At 37.0% G+C, this 17157-nt stretch overlaps 2 protein-coding genes across 2 annotated transcripts; both read right to left on the bottom strand.

Annotated features, from left to right (window-relative positions):
• Window positions 1-2343: 2343 nt before the first annotated feature.
• On the bottom strand, window positions 2344-10413 carry LOC127424408 (calreticulin-like). The gene is made up of 9 exons (XM_051669593.1): window positions 10170-10413; window positions 9682-9783; window positions 8144-8347; window positions 7872-7966; window positions 7573-7782; window positions 5343-5456; window positions 5016-5159; window positions 4180-4272; window positions 2344-4063 (listed from the first exon to the last, which is right to left on the bottom strand). Exons 1-9 carry the CDS (start codon window positions 10261-10263, stop codon window positions 3866-3868), a joined length of 1254 nt encoding a protein of 417 aa, XP_051525553.1. The 5' UTR covers window positions 10264-10413; the 3' UTR covers window positions 2344-3865.
• A 1631-nt stretch (window positions 10414-12044) lies between these two features.
• On the bottom strand, window positions 12045-16679 carry LOC127424571 (torsin-1A-like). Its single transcript, XM_051669927.1, has 6 exons — window positions 15990-16679; window positions 15652-15774; window positions 14896-15161; window positions 14245-14420; window positions 13911-14035; window positions 12045-13793 (listed from the first exon to the last, which is right to left on the bottom strand). Exons 1-6 carry the CDS (start codon window positions 16153-16155, stop codon window positions 13546-13548), a joined length of 1104 nt encoding a protein of 367 aa, XP_051525887.1. The 5' UTR covers window positions 16156-16679; the 3' UTR covers window positions 12045-13545.
• Between the last annotated feature and the right edge of the window lie 478 nt (window positions 16680-17157).

Genomic DNA, 17157 nt, shown 5'->3' with positions numbered 1-17157 from the left:
TAAAGCTCCAAAAAGCACAGACAGTTATAGTAAAAGTAGTCCATATGACTCCAGTGGTTAAATGAATGCAAGTGGATGGTGATCAGCACTTTAAAGCTCCAAAAAGCACAGATAGTTGTACTAAAAGTAGTCCATACGACTCCAGTGGTTAAATGAATGCAAGTGGATGGTGATCAGCACTTTAAAGCTCCAAAAAGCACAGACAGTTATAGTAAAAGTAGTCCATATGACTCCAGTGGTTAAATGAATGCAAGTGGATGGTGATCAGCACTTTAAAGCTCCAAAAAGCACAGACAGTTATAGTAAAAGTAGTCCATATGACTCCAGTGGTTAAATGAATGCAAGTGGATGGTGATCAGCACTTTAAAGCTCCAAAAAGCACAGATAGTTGTAGTAAAAGTAGTCCATACGACTCCAGTGGTTAAATGAATGCAAGTGGATGGTGATCAGCACTTTAAAGCTCCAAAAAGCACAGACAGTTATAGTAAAAGTAGTCCATACGACTCCAGTGGTTAAATGAATGCAAGTGGATGGTGATCAGCACTTTAAAGCTCCAAAAAGCACAGATAGTTGTAATAAAAGTAGTCCATACGACTCCAGTGGTTAAATGAATGCAAGTGGATGGTGATCAGCACTTTAAAGCTCCAAAAAGCACAGACAGTTGTAGTAAAAGTAGTCCATACGACTCCAGTGGTTAAATGAATGCAAGTGGATGGTGATCAGCACTTTAAAGCTCCAAAAAGCACAAATAGTTGTAGTAAAAGTAGTCCATACGTCTCCAGTGGTTAAATGAATGCAAGTGGATGGTGATCAGCACTTTAAAGCTCCAAAAAGCACAGACAGTTGTAGTAAAAGTAGTCCATATGACTCCAGTGGTTAAATTAATGTCTTCTAAAGTGATACGATCACTCTGGGTGAGAAATAGATCAATATTAAAGTCATTTTCACTATAATTGTTTACTTCCGGTTGCTCTACAATGCACGTGAAAGGTAGCATGTGGGTCCTCTCATGAACGTGCATTGGAGAGCGACTGGAGGTAAACAATTATAGTGAAAAGGACTTCAATATTGATCTATTTCTCACCCAAAGCGATCGTATCGCTTTCGAAGACATTAATTTAACCACTGGAGTCATATGGACTACTTTTATTACAACTGTCTGTGCTTTTTGGAGATTTAAAGTGCTGATCACCATTCACTTGCATTATATGATTTTATTGTTTATTGTGATTTCATTCATGATTTTAGTGTGATAAAACTGCTTACTAGTCTTTTCCGTGCAAAGTTATATCCAATTTTCCGACTTCATTGCCATGATGACGGAACGCCGTAAACCCTAAAACTTTACAGCACAAATACCTGAGTTTTAACAAAAGAATTAATGTGTGTTTATAAAATCATAAGCTTTGCAATTCTGCCTTTAAACCCTCCCAAATTTGGCCCCATTCACTTGCATTGTACAATAAGTGCCTTACTGTAATCTTGAATTCTGCTTTTTTTAAAAAAAGTCCAAATCCAGAATATTCCTATATTAAAGGTATTTAACCCTTGTGTGACCTTAGGGACATTTTTGTCTTTTTCATTTTTGTTTTTTTGATTAATGCCAATAGCATACATTTTTGCCAGAGGAAATTTTGATATTTCAATCTCAGTTCCTATAATACATCTATAATACACTGTGTACACAAAATAGTTACACTCAGGACCTTAAGGACAAAAATGTCCCCATTAAAATAGCAATATTCGATTCCAGTGCCATTAAAGCATAAAATCGTGAATTCTATAATATTATGCTTTTATTCCGAAGCCCTGGCATCATAATGTAAATTTTTTATATTTTCCACCAGATGGCATCATTTTTTTCATGTTTAGCCTATGGAGCTAATAAATGCTTTTTTCCTATTTTCTGTTTGCTGTATTATAGAGTACTGCAGGCCAGTTGAATAAATTATGCAGCTAAAACTGTGTGGGTGTGTTGGTATGGATGTCAGAGTGTGTTTTGTATGAGTGTATTGAGAAATGTGTGTGTATGGATGTGTTAAAAAAACAACAACAGTGGCATTATGTAAACAAACTGGCATTTATCCTGAAAATGAATGAAAATTTGGTAGTTATGATCAGGACTGAAAAAAAAAAAAAAACTCATTGAAAATGGAAAATAATATTAATATATATTATTATAGCAGTTTTTTGACATGGACATTTTTGTCCTCTGAGTAATTTTGTTTTATTGACACACAAGGGTTAAAGTGTGATATGGTATGTTTATTGAGCTGTGATGTAATTCATTTGACTGAGCGTGTCGTTTGTTAATGTAAAAACACCAATCGAAAGACTCCAGAGGTATATTACTCTTTTTGTAGTTTTATTTTTGGACAGCTTTCATACAAGAGCTTTTCTTTTCAATGTCAACACATTCTTCAAACACAAAAAGTACAAAATATATCTTTAAAAAAAAAAGTCACAAATTATTTTGTTGGGAGAAATATCTGGTTGAAGCACAGCAATGCAATATTTACCATGACTCGATCTGAGAGCCAAGGTGTTACTAGAATGCTATGGGACAACGCAAAACTTCATAGGTTCAGCCTAGCACTGATTAGAATGTTCGTAAAGACCAGTGTCTAATGAGGGTGATTCAGGTACAGACGTAGCAGCGGCTACTCAGAGAAACTATTGTTGATGTCGGTTTTTCCTTTGCCAAACAACTAAGCCAAGCATTCAGCTGGCCAGATGTGCACATTTTTCTTCTCAACAGCCTAGCTAACCTTCACATCAGCTACATCATCCCAGACCGATGCTGATCAGACCAAATATGAATTTGCTCTGTAACAGTTTGCTTATTGACCAGGGCCAAACCAAAACTACAGTGCCAGTGGCAAAGCTTGTGAGATCCAGTGCCTGCATGAAAATAAGACCAAGGTATGAACCTGATCACTGACAGTTAAATATCAAGATTATCTAGGCTATGAATTTGAGTTTTGGTTTAAGACAAAACATGCAATAGGATGTGCTCACTCAACTCCAAACACTCACTCACACACACACTTACAGACAACTATTCAAGTTGAAAACACAGTAGATTAGCATCTATCCAAACCCCGATCAAAACTGCACACAATGAACCTTAAAGGTTAGAACAAAAGTTGACCTTATCAACAGTACCTCAAAATTGCTCCACAATATCACAATTTGATAAGGAAAAAATTCTTTGAGGTAATCATTCTAGTATCTGAGACCACGTCCACACTAATACGTTTCCGTTGGAAAACGCAGTTTTCAGTTTCCTAACGTCATCGTTCTCCAAATTATGCAGTGCTAGAGAGCGTTTTTGAAAGTCTCAGTTTTCAGTGGAGGAAAACACCCTTCCATTGTGGATGACAGGGCATAAACGAATGAATAATCAATGCCAATAGTCAATGCCTTTTCAAAGAAATGCGTATTAGTTTGGTCATGGCCTGAGAATTGAAGCTACCAGTTGATGACCTTTATGATTCAAGTTTCATGTCACAAAATTGCTTATCAAATCAACAGTTTATATTGGATAATATCTGATATTTGTAAACATCAGCATAGAATTGTTATGGATCTCACTTCACGCTACAGACAGGAAGTTATATTTTCATGTTTGCTCCCTTCGATTTTCCCTGACTGAAAATGCTTGGAACTTGCTTGACATCATGCAAATGAAGATTATGAAAAAGATAAATCTATAAATAGGTTTGTAGTAGTGGGAGGGAAAAAATACTGTCAGAATCATCTGACACACACAACAAAAGGAATATCCAGCATTAGTCCAGCTCTCTACCTCGTACCCTGTTAGTCATAAGGTATGAGGCATGTCTTCTCAAGTTTCTATTTAAATCTACAACTCGTCTTTGAGTTTAGAGTCTGTTTCCTCTTCCTCCTCCTCTTCTTCCTCCTCCTCCTCCTCCTCTTCCTCCTCCTCCTTATCCTCATCTTCCTCTTCATCCTTTGCTTCCTCATTTTTGTTCTTGTCCTCTTCCACACGCTTCTTCCTCTCTTCCTCTTCTTGACTTTCCTTCATTTTCTTCTCAGCATCCTGAGTCGAGGAAAAACAACATGCAAACGTCCCGTATTTATGAGAAATCATTACATAAAATTAATATTAAGTGGATACTTTTTTAGTAGAAAAAGATATTGTTTGGAAAAGCATACCTTTGTAGCACCCCAAGTCTCATTGCCAACATCTTCTGCCAACTTTGGGTCATTGGTAATGAAAAAGTTGTCAAAAATTGTGCCAGATTTCACCTGTGATTAAGTACAGGAAAAGTTTAATTAAACCTTGTATGGCTATTAAGATCCTGAACATCAAAGAACAATTCATTAAGGGCTATTCAACAATATATTTAGGGTTCAGGTTGGTGTGATTGAATGGTGTACAGTATTTGTGGTGGGGTGCATGGAGCTGAGATAGGGGTTATCTATCCAAAAACAGGACTAAAAATATAATCTAATTCTAAAACATGTGTAAACACTTGCTTAAAGGTGCTGTAAGGAATTTTAGCCTTCTGAAGCTTTCACGGGACTGAGCCGTTGAATTAGCCACACCACCTCATTCCAAAACCCCGCCCTCCAAAGATAATTTTGAGACCAAAACCGATCAAAAGAGCAGCATTGTTTGCTCCTGTGGCTGTCAAATTCAACAGTGGCACAATAGCGCCCTCAACTGACAAACATTATGAATCATAGCCTCAGTGATCCACTTCAAATAAGAACGAATAAAATGATTGACAGGTGAAAAGCGTCAATGTCCACGGACACATATTTGTTTGCCGTTTACAAAGTCTGCAGCTGTCACAGAGACCGGTGAGATATCTCAGGACACTTATTTCATTAATATCTTTAAGGGAGTAGGAAAATTTTTTTGCACACTTTTCCATGAAGAAATAAAAAAATAAAAAAATAAAAAATTGCTTACAGCACCTTTAACAACTGAAGACTATTTGTCTTAGAACAAATTGTTGTTAAAAGCAAGAAAATAATTATGGTACCTGCCACAAGTCCAGTCCAATAACTCCAATGCTGTCATATTTATAGATTTCTTTGTCAGGAGTGTATTCCGGGTTATCAGTCTCAGGGTGCACCCATTTCCCCTTGTAAGCAGGATTGTCAATCTGGTGGGGTTTCCACTCACCCTTGAAAAGATTACATATACAAGTTGTACTCGTAACATATTCAATTTGGGAAAATAGAATGACAAAAGGACCAGTATGACAAAGACATGTTTTGGGTATTAACTGTATCTTTGTTCAGTATCAACATTTCTACGCAGGCACTTGCATTTACTTGAGAAACCACAGTAATGGAAAAGTCAGTACCTTGTATTCAGGATTGGTTACCATGGGAGGCTCCCACTCCCCATCCATCTCATCGTCCCAGTCATCAGGCTTCTTGGCATCAGGATCAGGGATGTTCTCGGGTTTGTCCCAGTCCTAGAGAAAACACAAAGTCTAATTTTAAAGAGCACCTATTATGGTTTTTCAAATATTACCTTTCATGTAGTGTGTTATATAGCTGTTTGTGAATGTAAAAAAGTCTGCAAAGTTTCACAAATCAAAGTGCACGACAAATGGAGTTATTGACTCCCAAAAGAAAGAACCGATTCTGAACACCTGAAACGAGTCGTTAGTAATTTCAGACTTACTTCCTGTACTAACCTATGTAATTTGGTAACAAAAAACCTGCCTCTGGTCTTCACTGGCTGCTCGTGAACAGCTTTGACCCGCCCTCAAACACTACACTAAGCGGTAGAGCAATCACAACAGACTGGGACATCTGACCAATCAGAGCAGAGTAGGCTCTCTGAAAGGAGGAGTTTAGAATGACTCCTTTAGAACGGATTATTGAACGAGTCGTTTTTGACACTGGGAAAAAAAGGTAATGCTGCAATTTAAATGATGAGCAAATTGAAGTGTTTTTTGACCTCGGATGCATGTAAATCTATTGTATAAGACCTTTCAAACTAAATTAGGCATGTTTAAAAACCATAATAGGTGCTCTTTATAGGGGTCATGACATGCCTTTTTGATTATTTTAATATGTTCCTTGTGGTTCACTTATGATATTAAAGTTTTTTGCACAGAAAAAAAGTAATGTATTTGTAAAACATGATCATTTCCACCCTCATTATATCCCTCGGTTTTGGTGCTGCTTCTCCTTTAAGACTTGACAGTAAACGCCACTGTTCTGATTGGCTCTCTGCTCTTGACTGACCGGTTCTCTCCTTGTCACCTCACTGCTCACCACTGGGTGGGGCTACTGAAGTTATAAGGTAAAGTAGTTGTCGATGTGTTGTTGTGAAGGCGGTCAGAAGCAAATGCCTTCTACAGTGTGACATCACAATGTGGAGGAAATTGAAAATTTGTTGTTTTGGCAGCTTGGTTTCAACAAAAGCTCTTTTGGCAGTGAGGAGGAAGTTTTGAGTTCAGAAAGTAAGTGTTTTTATAGTACAATGAAATCTTCCATGTCAAAAAATCAAGGGCAATTTATTTCCTCATGTTATGACCCCTTTAAGTGAGCTGCTACAGAGCTGCTCAGGTTGTAGTCCACAAATTCAGAAGAGAATTCACCATGGGTTCCCTCTGGATTTTCCTATGGGGTTTTATAATGGGAATTTTGGATTTATGAGGAAAATAAGATCTGTGGTTAGCATTACTTGATGATACATGAATGTTTTTTTCTACAACATAAATTACACAGTCATACCTCAAACGTGAATTTGGAAGCCGTACTGAAGCAACAATTTTTTAAAAAAAGATGCCAGCTTCAAATTCACGTTTGAAACCTGAAAGTGTGTAATTTATGCTGTAGAATAAAACGTCCACGTGTCGTCAAGTATTCTAAACCACAGACCTTATTTTACTCTTAAATTCAAAACTCCCATTATAAAACCCCATAGGAAAATCCCAAGGGAACCCATGGCGAATTAGACTTCCGGAATTAGACTTCCTACAAATTGACGTCACGGCTGAACAGCTCGATTTGCAAGGACTGTAAGCTATGATCCGTGTTGGGTGTACTGTAATAGCAGAATAATTTCTGTAATCGAATTACTTTAGTACAAAAAACAGATTAGCGCATTGCATTTCAAATTCTTGCAATCAAAGTACAGTTACTGACTTTCAAATAAGTTACTTTCAATTACGTTACTTGGATTCCACATATTACGTTACTTGGATTCCACATATTTATAAAATAATATTATGTAAAATACTTTTCAACAAATGAATGATGGCAATATAAATCTGTTTGCGTTTCAGTGGCAACTGAAGGGTGCGCGTCCTCTAATGAGTCAATGAATGAGGCGGAAAATAGACATTATTTTGAGTTCGCTGAGTGAAAAAAACTACACATTTTAAGCTTTTATGTCAGTAATCTGATAAAAATTTAGAGTAGTAATAATTAGTAATTAATCAAACAAATTTTTTTGAGTAACTTACCTAACAAAGACTATAATTCAGCATTACAGAATCAGTTCATATGTTTTGCAACAAGCAACAGAAAGGTTCCTTGTGGTTTTCAGACAACCAATAGTGGCACTGGCCTCACCTCTGGTTTCTTATCATCAGGGTCGTCGATCTTCTCCCTCTCGTCCCAATCCTCTGGCTTTTTCGCTTCGGGATCCTTGATCTTCTTGGGGGGAAGGAAGTCCCAGTCCTCTTCCAGAGATCCAGACTCCACCTTCTTATTATCAATCTTGACTTCATAAGTGTTGTCAGGATTGACAATTAATGTGTACAGATGGCTGTATTCATCATCCTGGATGATACAAAACATAGGATATGAGTCACTTCATCAAGACTAGTGCCATTGTGCATTATAGGTGCAAAAATAAACCCTAACATTACCTTGCATCGGATGTCTTTGTTGATCAAATGATTTTTGCCTTTGTAATTAAAAATTACATGGACTTTCTTGGTGCCGGGGCCACAGATGTCAGGACCTGGAAGAGATAGAACACATTTTCTAAAAGGCCCTAGTCATTTGTAATACAATAACAAATGTATTAATGCAACTGCTAATTTATTAATAGCTTAAAGGCCATTCATCTGAGCATTAAAAACTAAAAACAGCTTTAGTATGCTTATCAATAGAGTGAAGTGGTCACTGAGACACTCACCAAACATGATATTATAAGTGGAGTCTCCATGCATATCTTCCTGTTTGAGACCAGATGGGAAAAGCTTGATGTAGCCACCACCACAGTCAATGCTCTGCTCATGTTTTACAGTGAACTGGATAACAAGGGGCTGGTCCTTGTTGCTGAAGTCCGCAAAGCGAGATGACAGCGCATAGAAATGAGCATCTTGACTGGTCTGAAGACCTGCAAGTCCAAAAGATAATAGCAATTACAAAAAGAGCAAAAGTTTACTTTTTAAATGTTGAATAATTCATGTCACCACACTGCTGAGCAAAAAAACAATAAAAAATGCTCGAACCAACTTGAAGGCGTATTAGTTCACCCAAAAATGAAAATTCTCATGCCATCCCAGATGTGTATGACTTTCTTTCTTCTGCAGAACACAAAGATATTTAGAAGAATATTTCAGCTCTGTTGGTCCATGCAATGCAAGTGAATAGTGGCCAGGATTTTGAAGGTCAAAAAAGCACACAAAGGCAGCATAAAAGTAATCCATACTGCTCCTGTGGTTAAATCCATGTCTTCAGAGCGATATGATAGGTGTGGGTGAGAAACAGATCAATATGCAAGTCCTTTTATACTATAAATCTCTACTTTCACTTTCTTCTTGTGTTTTTGGCAATTTGCATTCTTCCAGCATATCGCCACCTACTGGGCAGGGAGGAGAATTTATAGTAAAAAAGGACTTAAATATTGATCTGTTTCTAAACCACAACTATCTTATCGCTTCTGAAGACATGGATTTAACCACTGGAGTCGTATGGATTAATTTTATGATGCCTTTGTATGCTTTTTGGACCTTCAAAGTTCTGGCCACCATTATCTTGCATTAAACGGACCTACAGAGTTGAGATATTCTTCTAAAAATCTTCATTTGTGTTCAGCAGATGAAAGAAAGTCATACACATATGGGATAACACAAGGGTAAGTAAATGATGTGAGAATTTTCATTTTTGGGTGAACTATCCCTTTAAACCAGTTAAGACTAGCTTGTCTCTCAGCCTGATCACCTTTTTGGTGCTCAGAATCCATTTAAAACCATCAAAATAGACCAACTTTAGGCTGGTTTAAGCTTTTTATTTATTTTTTTCAATTTTTTTTTTTTTTTTTTTTTCAGCAGGCCAGGCATCTTTATATTCATCTATATATCTCTAACTTCTGCAAAACTAGCCATCTGGACACAGAATATTCATGGGATAATCATGGTCCAGACTTCAGCATCAGTTTTACAAATCCTGTTCATCATTGGACTAGATTTAGTCTGTGCCAGTAAACATGGGCCCTTAGATCAACAGTACACGTGGCTTTACAACGTTTTGAAACATAGTAAATAGTCAGATGGTGTGACATGCCTGCAGTTCACTAAAGCACAGGACATGACGTCATCGTCGGTAGCCCTTCCCCCGCGCGTTATTTAGTGCGCACAATAATGCAAAGCGGAGGAAACCACAAATTCATAAAGCCCGGCGTCAATTTACACATTTAGCCGATGTATTTGAAAACAAACCACCACTCACCTTTATCTTTCTCGGCATCGCCAAAAAATTTGCCTGCGGAGAGCACAAACTTCCCGTAGTCGGATTTATGCTTGGATTCCACCCATCGGCTCCTCCAGGTGTCTGCGAAAGAAGATTATTGACAGGAAAAAACGCATATGTGATTTGAATATGAAATTAAAAGCCACATCAGCATGCACGTCTGCATTAATCTGAGTAATCTATGATTAAATAACTTAAGCTTGATTCGTTGACCTCTTTCCACTATGCTGCTTCGATTATACTAGTATAAAAAGATAACACTATAGCTTATCTTACACCATTTATTGATGCATAATTAATGAATGCAACATACCATTATGCATACGAAATGCATAAGTCTATTGTGACTCCATCACATATCAAATTCAAATATATGCAGACTTCATCACAGACTCGAAAGCAACAGAGATCTTAAATAATACTCAAAAAGCACAGACAAATATTGCACGTTTCTGCTTTAAACTTACCACCGTCTTCAAATTGCTCTCGGAAATAAACAGATGATTCTGCAGTTATTAAAGCGACGCACGCGGTCATAAACAGCAAGGATAGCGCTGTCATTTTTGTAGAAAAGTGTATTCCCTTATTGCGGAAGTAAAGACGTAAAAAATATTTTTTTTAATATATGAGGCTCGTCTATGTATATAAAGAGCTCTGTTTGGATCTTTACATGCCTGCCGAAATCAATGTGCGCTCCTATCATTCGCACAGTCTCGCCTCTAGGCTGGGAACAGATGGCTGGCGCTGATTGGACGGCGGATGGAGACCGACCAGCCAATCAGGTTTGTTTGCGGAATTCCGTGGAACGTCCTTCTAGGCCAAGGCCAACTGAACGACGCGTTTGGCACACACACACGCACGCGCGTGATGATGACCATAGGATGTCCAAAGGGAGGAAAATGTGTGACCCTTGATATGTGTGAGGCAGTCTGAAATGAGAATGAAATCTACTGCTAATTTGAATTTGAAATTATGGTTCATCAAGAACAAGAAAACTATACAATAATGCATTTTTATTTCCACTTCAGTGAATCCACCAAATTGTTAAGTGGTTTGCAAAACCTGTATGTTATCAAAATTGAAATAAAATCAAGAAATGTAGATTTATTTTTTTTTAATCCCCTTTTTTCCTAATTTGGAATGCCCAATTCCCACTACTTAGTGGGTCCAAGAAATGTAGAATTTAAATTCTGCTTTGTACTCTTTCTCCATGAAAAGAACAGACTGGCCAAGAGCAACCATAAACAGAAAACTGAATATTTAGACCAGTAATTTAATTTCAAATTTTAAAGCTACCCACTAAGCCCTGTGTCATCATTAAATGGTTTGTAGACAAAACATGTACAATAATTCATTTTAGCTTTTGACTTAAAATAGTTCATTCAAAAATTCAAATAGTGACCTTTAAACTTTTAAGTTAAGTTTATACATACCTTGACTGTAGTTATTTTCAGTAGCAGTAAGATTATTAAGACTGCAGAGTAAAATCAAAAGCTGACAACAAAAAGGCTTACGTGATTTGAAGCAAGGAGAAAACTGTCTGGCTTTTTTACACCTCAGTGAGAAGTGAATAAATTCAATTTAATTTGATAAATGAGCAGAAAATGATTCCTTAAAGCTCATATATATCAAGTTAAACCATATAAGCTTTTACCTGCTATTTAACCCTAGAGTGCATATGGAGCTTCACCCCCATTCAATGCATATGTGGGTCACAAAAGACCCAGGTGAAATCTAGATGCTTATTCTTTATAAAACTACTTATTTTTTCAATGAAAATGAAATTTCATTATCATTATATTAGTAATTTAAAGTAAAATAAACTTTTATTAAACTCTGAATAGTTTCAGACACATTAAAAATAGAGTAGGAGTTTTGGGTGAAAAAGCCTGTTATAACAGAAATATGGGCAATTTCCATGTTTGGTGGTAAAATATGAACTATCTCAACAACTCTACCTACACAGACACATACATATAAGTACAATGGACTAGGATAAAATGTAAAAAAGAAAAATTGTGATAAACTTGTAAAATGACAACCTTAAGTACTCTATATTGTCGAATGACACTATATTTCTACATTACCCTATGTAGCCATAACCATTTCTGTTGTTTTGAGGGGTGAGACATACTAAAAAAAGAAAAGTTGCAGGTTCAAACACACTGAGAAGTGGTCCAGGAGCTATGACCTTTGCGCCCTTGCCATGAACTAGTCATTTAACCTAAGGTTGCTCCATGAAGTATGTCCCTGTAATGGGTGTAATGTCAAGCATTTTGGAAATAAGCATTGGTTAAATGACAAATTTCTATACTTGCATACTACACACATAAACATGAACATGGTATTTAACATGTATTTAATTACATAAATGTTAACTGAAAACAATCAAAAATAATAGCTGTGATAAATGCATTGAATTCCATAGGAAACTCATATGGGTTAAATAGGACCCACATGCATTCTTGGGATAGTGATGCAAATTCTCTTATATTTTAAAACATATTCAGCTAAATGTTAAAAAAAGTAACTTCACGTGATAGGAAACACCATAACTGAGGAATACCTTGAGTGGCAGATCAAAATGTAAAATTTCAATGTAAAATGCATGTCCTAAAACTAGATATAAGGTAATTTTTGACCCACATATTCATACTAGGGTATATTTAAAAAAAAAAACAAAAAAAACAAAAAAAAGGACCTCTTCACTCACAACTGCATCACTTTTAAAACTGTACTATAACAGAGAGTGATAAAAATGGAAAACACCAATATTATGAATTTAAACAAAAAGTGCACGTGACAATTAACTAGTTGTGATCCATTAAAACAACAACAACAACAAAAACACTGTAACCTGAAAATGCACATGACAAGAAATAATACCATAAATGTGTTTAATTTGATCCCAAAATTGTACAAAGTACTTAAAGGAGTATTACGTGTTAAATACAACTTCAGCTGCATCGAGAGCATCTGTGGCATGTGGTCATTACCACCAAAAATAACTCTGAATTGTCCCTCAGATTGTAAAAATTAAACGCAAAATACATTTACAGTGATGCACTTAAAATGGAAGCACGAACATGAATTCTTCAGTAAAATGTTTGACACAAACTACTCCTCTTCCATAGCATTATTAGCCCAAAATGCATGTACAGATGCATAAAAATCCACCGGAAACAGTATACCGGTGCCTTTGCCATACATTTATCAGTGCACTGTGATTTGGGATGCACTAAACCTAATCTTGCATACTATTGTACTGTATAGTATGCAAATTATGATGCAGCCTTATGGATAGTTATATCAAGTCCCTTTTGTGTCCCTTACTGTATAACAAGAAAAAGTAACCAGTTTCACTTTTTTAGCTGGTCAAGACTTGAGTTGCTGATTGATTCTATTTGATCATTCACAAGCAATCACATGTAAATAAGCGTTATGATTACACCTTCGAGATATCCACTGTGCCTTATTGGCTTCCACTGTAAGTGCATTACTGTAGCTGCGGTCTTTGCTCATTTTTAACTTTGCTCATTGAACTTAAGTAACTTTAGTGCAGGCCAGTGTACTATATGTAAACTGTAAAGCTGGTTGGGAGAAATCAATAAAATACAAGCAGATAAAAAGTTAAATTAAAAAACTATTAGAGTAGGGTTTGCCAAGGACAAGCCTCCATTCTCCCTCTCCTAACTCTCAAGATTGTGAGGTATAGAGTTGAAACTCTATGTTTCTTCTGCATTTTCAATGTTGTGAAACAAATATTATGCATTTAAGATATTAGCAGCTTCTTTTCCGCTTTATTCAAGTATACTCTGTTCCTTTATTCTCAGTTATGCTCCTTTATGGTAGAAAGAAACTGATCCTTTGAGGAATTGATTTGCATCCCTGCGCAGAGAAGAGCTTCTCCTCCTTAGGAACATACAACATGGCTTTGGCCACTTCGTCCAGCGTCCCCTCATCTGGTTCAAGGCCACGAGCTGTGTATGCATCACGAGCACACAGTTTCACATGCCGATACTCCAGAGGTAAGAATGGTACAAAGAAGTCAATCAGATGGCCTGACATGAGCTCACTCTGGGCAAAACCTCCTGCAGAGGTAAATAATAACAGAAACAGGAATCATACAACAGTGAATAGGAAAGTGTTAGACTAGTTGCCCTATCGCTACCCAATCAAAGCCCCATATATCTCTTTGGCTTTCAGACCTTCTGCCTCCATGGCTTCAGCCCGAAGAAGATGCTCCAAGTCCTCCATGCCGATGTCTTCCCTGTTCTGTCCCGAGTGCCAGAAATCCAGTGCCACCTCATTGATGGCAGCACCACCAATATTGCTAAAGCAATAAAGAAACAGCCATTAGACATCGTTTGAGTGGTTAAGTACAATGATGTTGTAATGTTACGATTCTTATTACAATGTGTATGACAGTATAATAATGCAGTGTAATACAGTATGACGATTATTTATATTTTACATTGCATTTTTTAAACTTTGCCTAGAATTATTTTGAACAGTTTTAGGGCCTGTAAAGAACACACCGACCTTAGGAAAAGGAATATAGCTCTCCTATAGCTGACCCCATCCACATTATCATAGTGGTCCATGTAGGGTTTTATGGCATCAATGAGTCCTGGATGAAGCTTCTCTGCTTCATCAAAGATAAAGAGAGTCTGTGGGCACCGCAGAACCATGTCTCGAATGGCTTCTCTCAGCTGGCCCTGGTCACAAACGCACCCACAAAAATACAAACACTAGGATTCACCAACAATAACACATACATTTCAAAATTTTGACACCCCACATTGGCACCCTGACATTTCTGTTCATTGGATCAGATTTTCTTACTATTTAACGGTTGTATTGTGTAATTATACAATCGTCCCATGACTTTGGTACTATCTAATGGCAGTGTTCCAATACATGTTCCCCAGATGCCCAAATAGTGTGATTGTATTGGACCGCTGCCTAGGTGAGCTGTGTGGCAAGAACCACTAGGAATTTGTTTTTAATACAAAATATATTTAAGCAAATGACTTGTAACAGAAACAGCACAACATGTACTAAGGTTTGACTCTCTTATTTTACTAAAAACAGTTGATTACCTTTATAAAACATACTGTAAATCAACCAACTATCACAGAATCAGAAAAAAATAGCGTTGGCAGCACGTTACCCATGCCAAACTTTGCTCACCTTGTACACGTCCAACAATCTGGCATGAGGGAAGTGGAACGGGGCAATGAACAAACGCACACATTCGCTCTTTATACCATCCCGATACAGGTTGTCTGCTACTATCCGGGCTACAAAATTCTTGCCTGTCCCAGACCAGCCGTGGAAGGAGAGAGTCAGTGGTTTATTGGACTCAGGGTTTTTGATGAAGCCTTGAATCGCTTTCAGAACCACAGACTGAGCCAGATGTTGCCCATGTAGCTTTAGCTGAAGATCTCTCTCTAAACCTATACATGCATCCACAGGATAATGCATCACATTTTCAAATAATTTACCAAGTTGTTTTCAGACCTATCCCCTCTGCTCTGTGCACACACACACACTTTGACCAATGAATTTCCATCACTTATTACTGGATTAGGACTTCTAAAAATCATTCTCAAAATGCAACTTCTAGGCAATTACATTTTTAGAACTGAGCATAATTTACATATATACATCAATATACAGTGTATGTGTGTGTGTGTGTGTATATATATATATATATATATATATATACACACACACACAGTATATACTAATATATATACATATACATACAGTATATATAGGCTATAGAAATTTCCATAGACTTCAAAAAATTTTATTTCATTTTGTATTTATTGATTTTGTGGCTTCCTAGAAGTCACAACTGCAATATTTTCTGATATTCCCAGGTTTGTGGTAACAAATATAATCCCAGATGTTGTTAATGTATGCAAATGCTGATTGCTTTACCAGTGATATTATTTGTAATCCTGCAGTCCCCTGAATCACAGCACTGACCCATGCTGCAGTACCAAGCAGTCAGCATGCCAGTGTAGTACTGGGGAAACCCTGACCAAATGTCCCCAGTTGGCACTGAGAAGAGAAAAGTGTATTACATAAGCCTGCAGTTTTGGAAATAAAGAATATCATGCACTACTTTTAATTTGTGCATAAGCTTTTTTTTTTTTACTAACATTATAATGTATGATATATTATAACTATGTATTTATATTGTGCATTATACTTTGCTGCACTATAAAAGGCATTATTTGATTACAATGTAAATTTACAAACGTTCTTCCTATTACCTTGTTGGGTTCCATCATCCTGGTTTGGCTGACAGTCCCCTTCCCAAATATTGCAATAGATGTAATTGAAATAATAGGTAGAAACATTTGAAATGCTATCGAACTGAAAAAATTCCGCTTCTGCCGAAACAGCCAGGAGTGCGAGTAAGATAACGGTTGAAATCATCGGTGCCGACGGAAATATAGATCATGCGACAACTGTAACATTGGGCTATTAAATGTAATTCTAGGATCCATTCAATATTCAGCATCCGATTTTCACTGCAGGCAGGCCGCATCAAAGAGAACAGCGGGAAGAACGCTACGAAAGGGCTTCTGAAATGGGCGGGGCTAAGCGGTTGACGGGAGACCACAGCAAATACTATTTACACTTATTTGCTCCAAAAACGTAAAAAAAAAAATAAAATAAAACCCACTTACGTTTGAATGACTATCCAGAAGAGAGAAAGAGGAAAAATGCGGTAGATTAAGACAGTCAGATGTGAGAAGACCCAAATTTTTCGTCACTCCATCAGCAGCTGTGGTAATTAATTTCTTAACTAATTCGAGTAATATAACAAAGCATAATGTTATTCAATATAAAGTATTAAATTTACGCAGATAAATGGGGAAACGCGTCACGGTCTGTGGAAAAATGCCTATTGATCAGTTAAAATGTGTAAATATTTCTCATTAAGATTATTAAAAGTAATTAGATTGACACTAAAATATTCGGATGTTAAGGCTTCCCCAGATCGTTGTTTAAGTAGAGCACAGATGGCCTTGTCACATGGTACCGGTTACTCTTCACAGCGCTGGACCAATCGCTGTTGTTTGTGGCGATTTGCAAGGATTTTAGTAATCGAGTGCCAAAACTGAGAAAGTTCAGACGTTTACGGTGGTGTACATGTCTCCAAAAATTACTTTCAGATGTCCTAAAATTTAAACACCGGTCAATTGAGTACTCTGCGTTGAGCAGCCAGTCGCCCACCCTCACAGGAATTTATTGGCTAGCATCTTTATTTACCGCCCAATGAACGGAACAAATCGAAAAAGAACGGAACATTCATGTTAGTCATACCAAAGCATACTGCAAACAATCTGTAGATCATTAACATTCAATTCGTCTTAAACCCTACATTGAGCTTATGCTTTTAATGCGCTCTTCTGCCAAGCGCACATAGGACAT

This window comes from Myxocyprinus asiaticus, chromosome 33 (genome assembly GCF_019703515.2).
Source record: "Myxocyprinus asiaticus isolate MX2 ecotype Aquarium Trade chromosome 33, UBuf_Myxa_2, whole genome shotgun sequence".
Lineage (NCBI taxonomy): Eukaryota > Metazoa > Chordata > Actinopteri > Cypriniformes > Catostomidae > Myxocyprinus > Myxocyprinus asiaticus.
This window is presented reverse-complemented; position numbering and strand designations above follow the sequence as displayed.

Coding starts and splice junctions, on each gene's coding strand:
- LOC127424571 (XM_051669927.1), bottom strand. CDS start 16,155: ATGATTTCAACCGTTATCTTACTCGCACTCCTGGCTGTTTCGGCAGAA. Junction 14,421..14,895: donor GATTGTTGGACGTGTACAAG/GTGAGCAAAGTT, acceptor GTTTGTGACCAG/GGCCAGCTGAGAGAAGCCAT. Junction 14,036..14,244: donor GCTATATTCCTTTTCCTAAG/GTCGGTGTGTTC, acceptor TTATTGCTTTAG/CAATATTGGTGGTGCTGCCA.
- LOC127424408 (XM_051669593.1), bottom strand. CDS start 10,263: ATGACAGCGCTATCCTTGCTGTTTATGACCGCGTGCGTCGCTTTAATA. Junction 5,160..5,342: donor TAACCAATCCTGAATACAAG/GTACTGACTTTT, acceptor AATCTTTTCAAG/GGTGAGTGGAAACCCCACCA. Junction 4,273..5,015: donor TTGGACTGGACTTGTGGCAG/GTACCATAATTA, acceptor ACTTAATCACAG/GTGAAATCTGGCACAATTTT.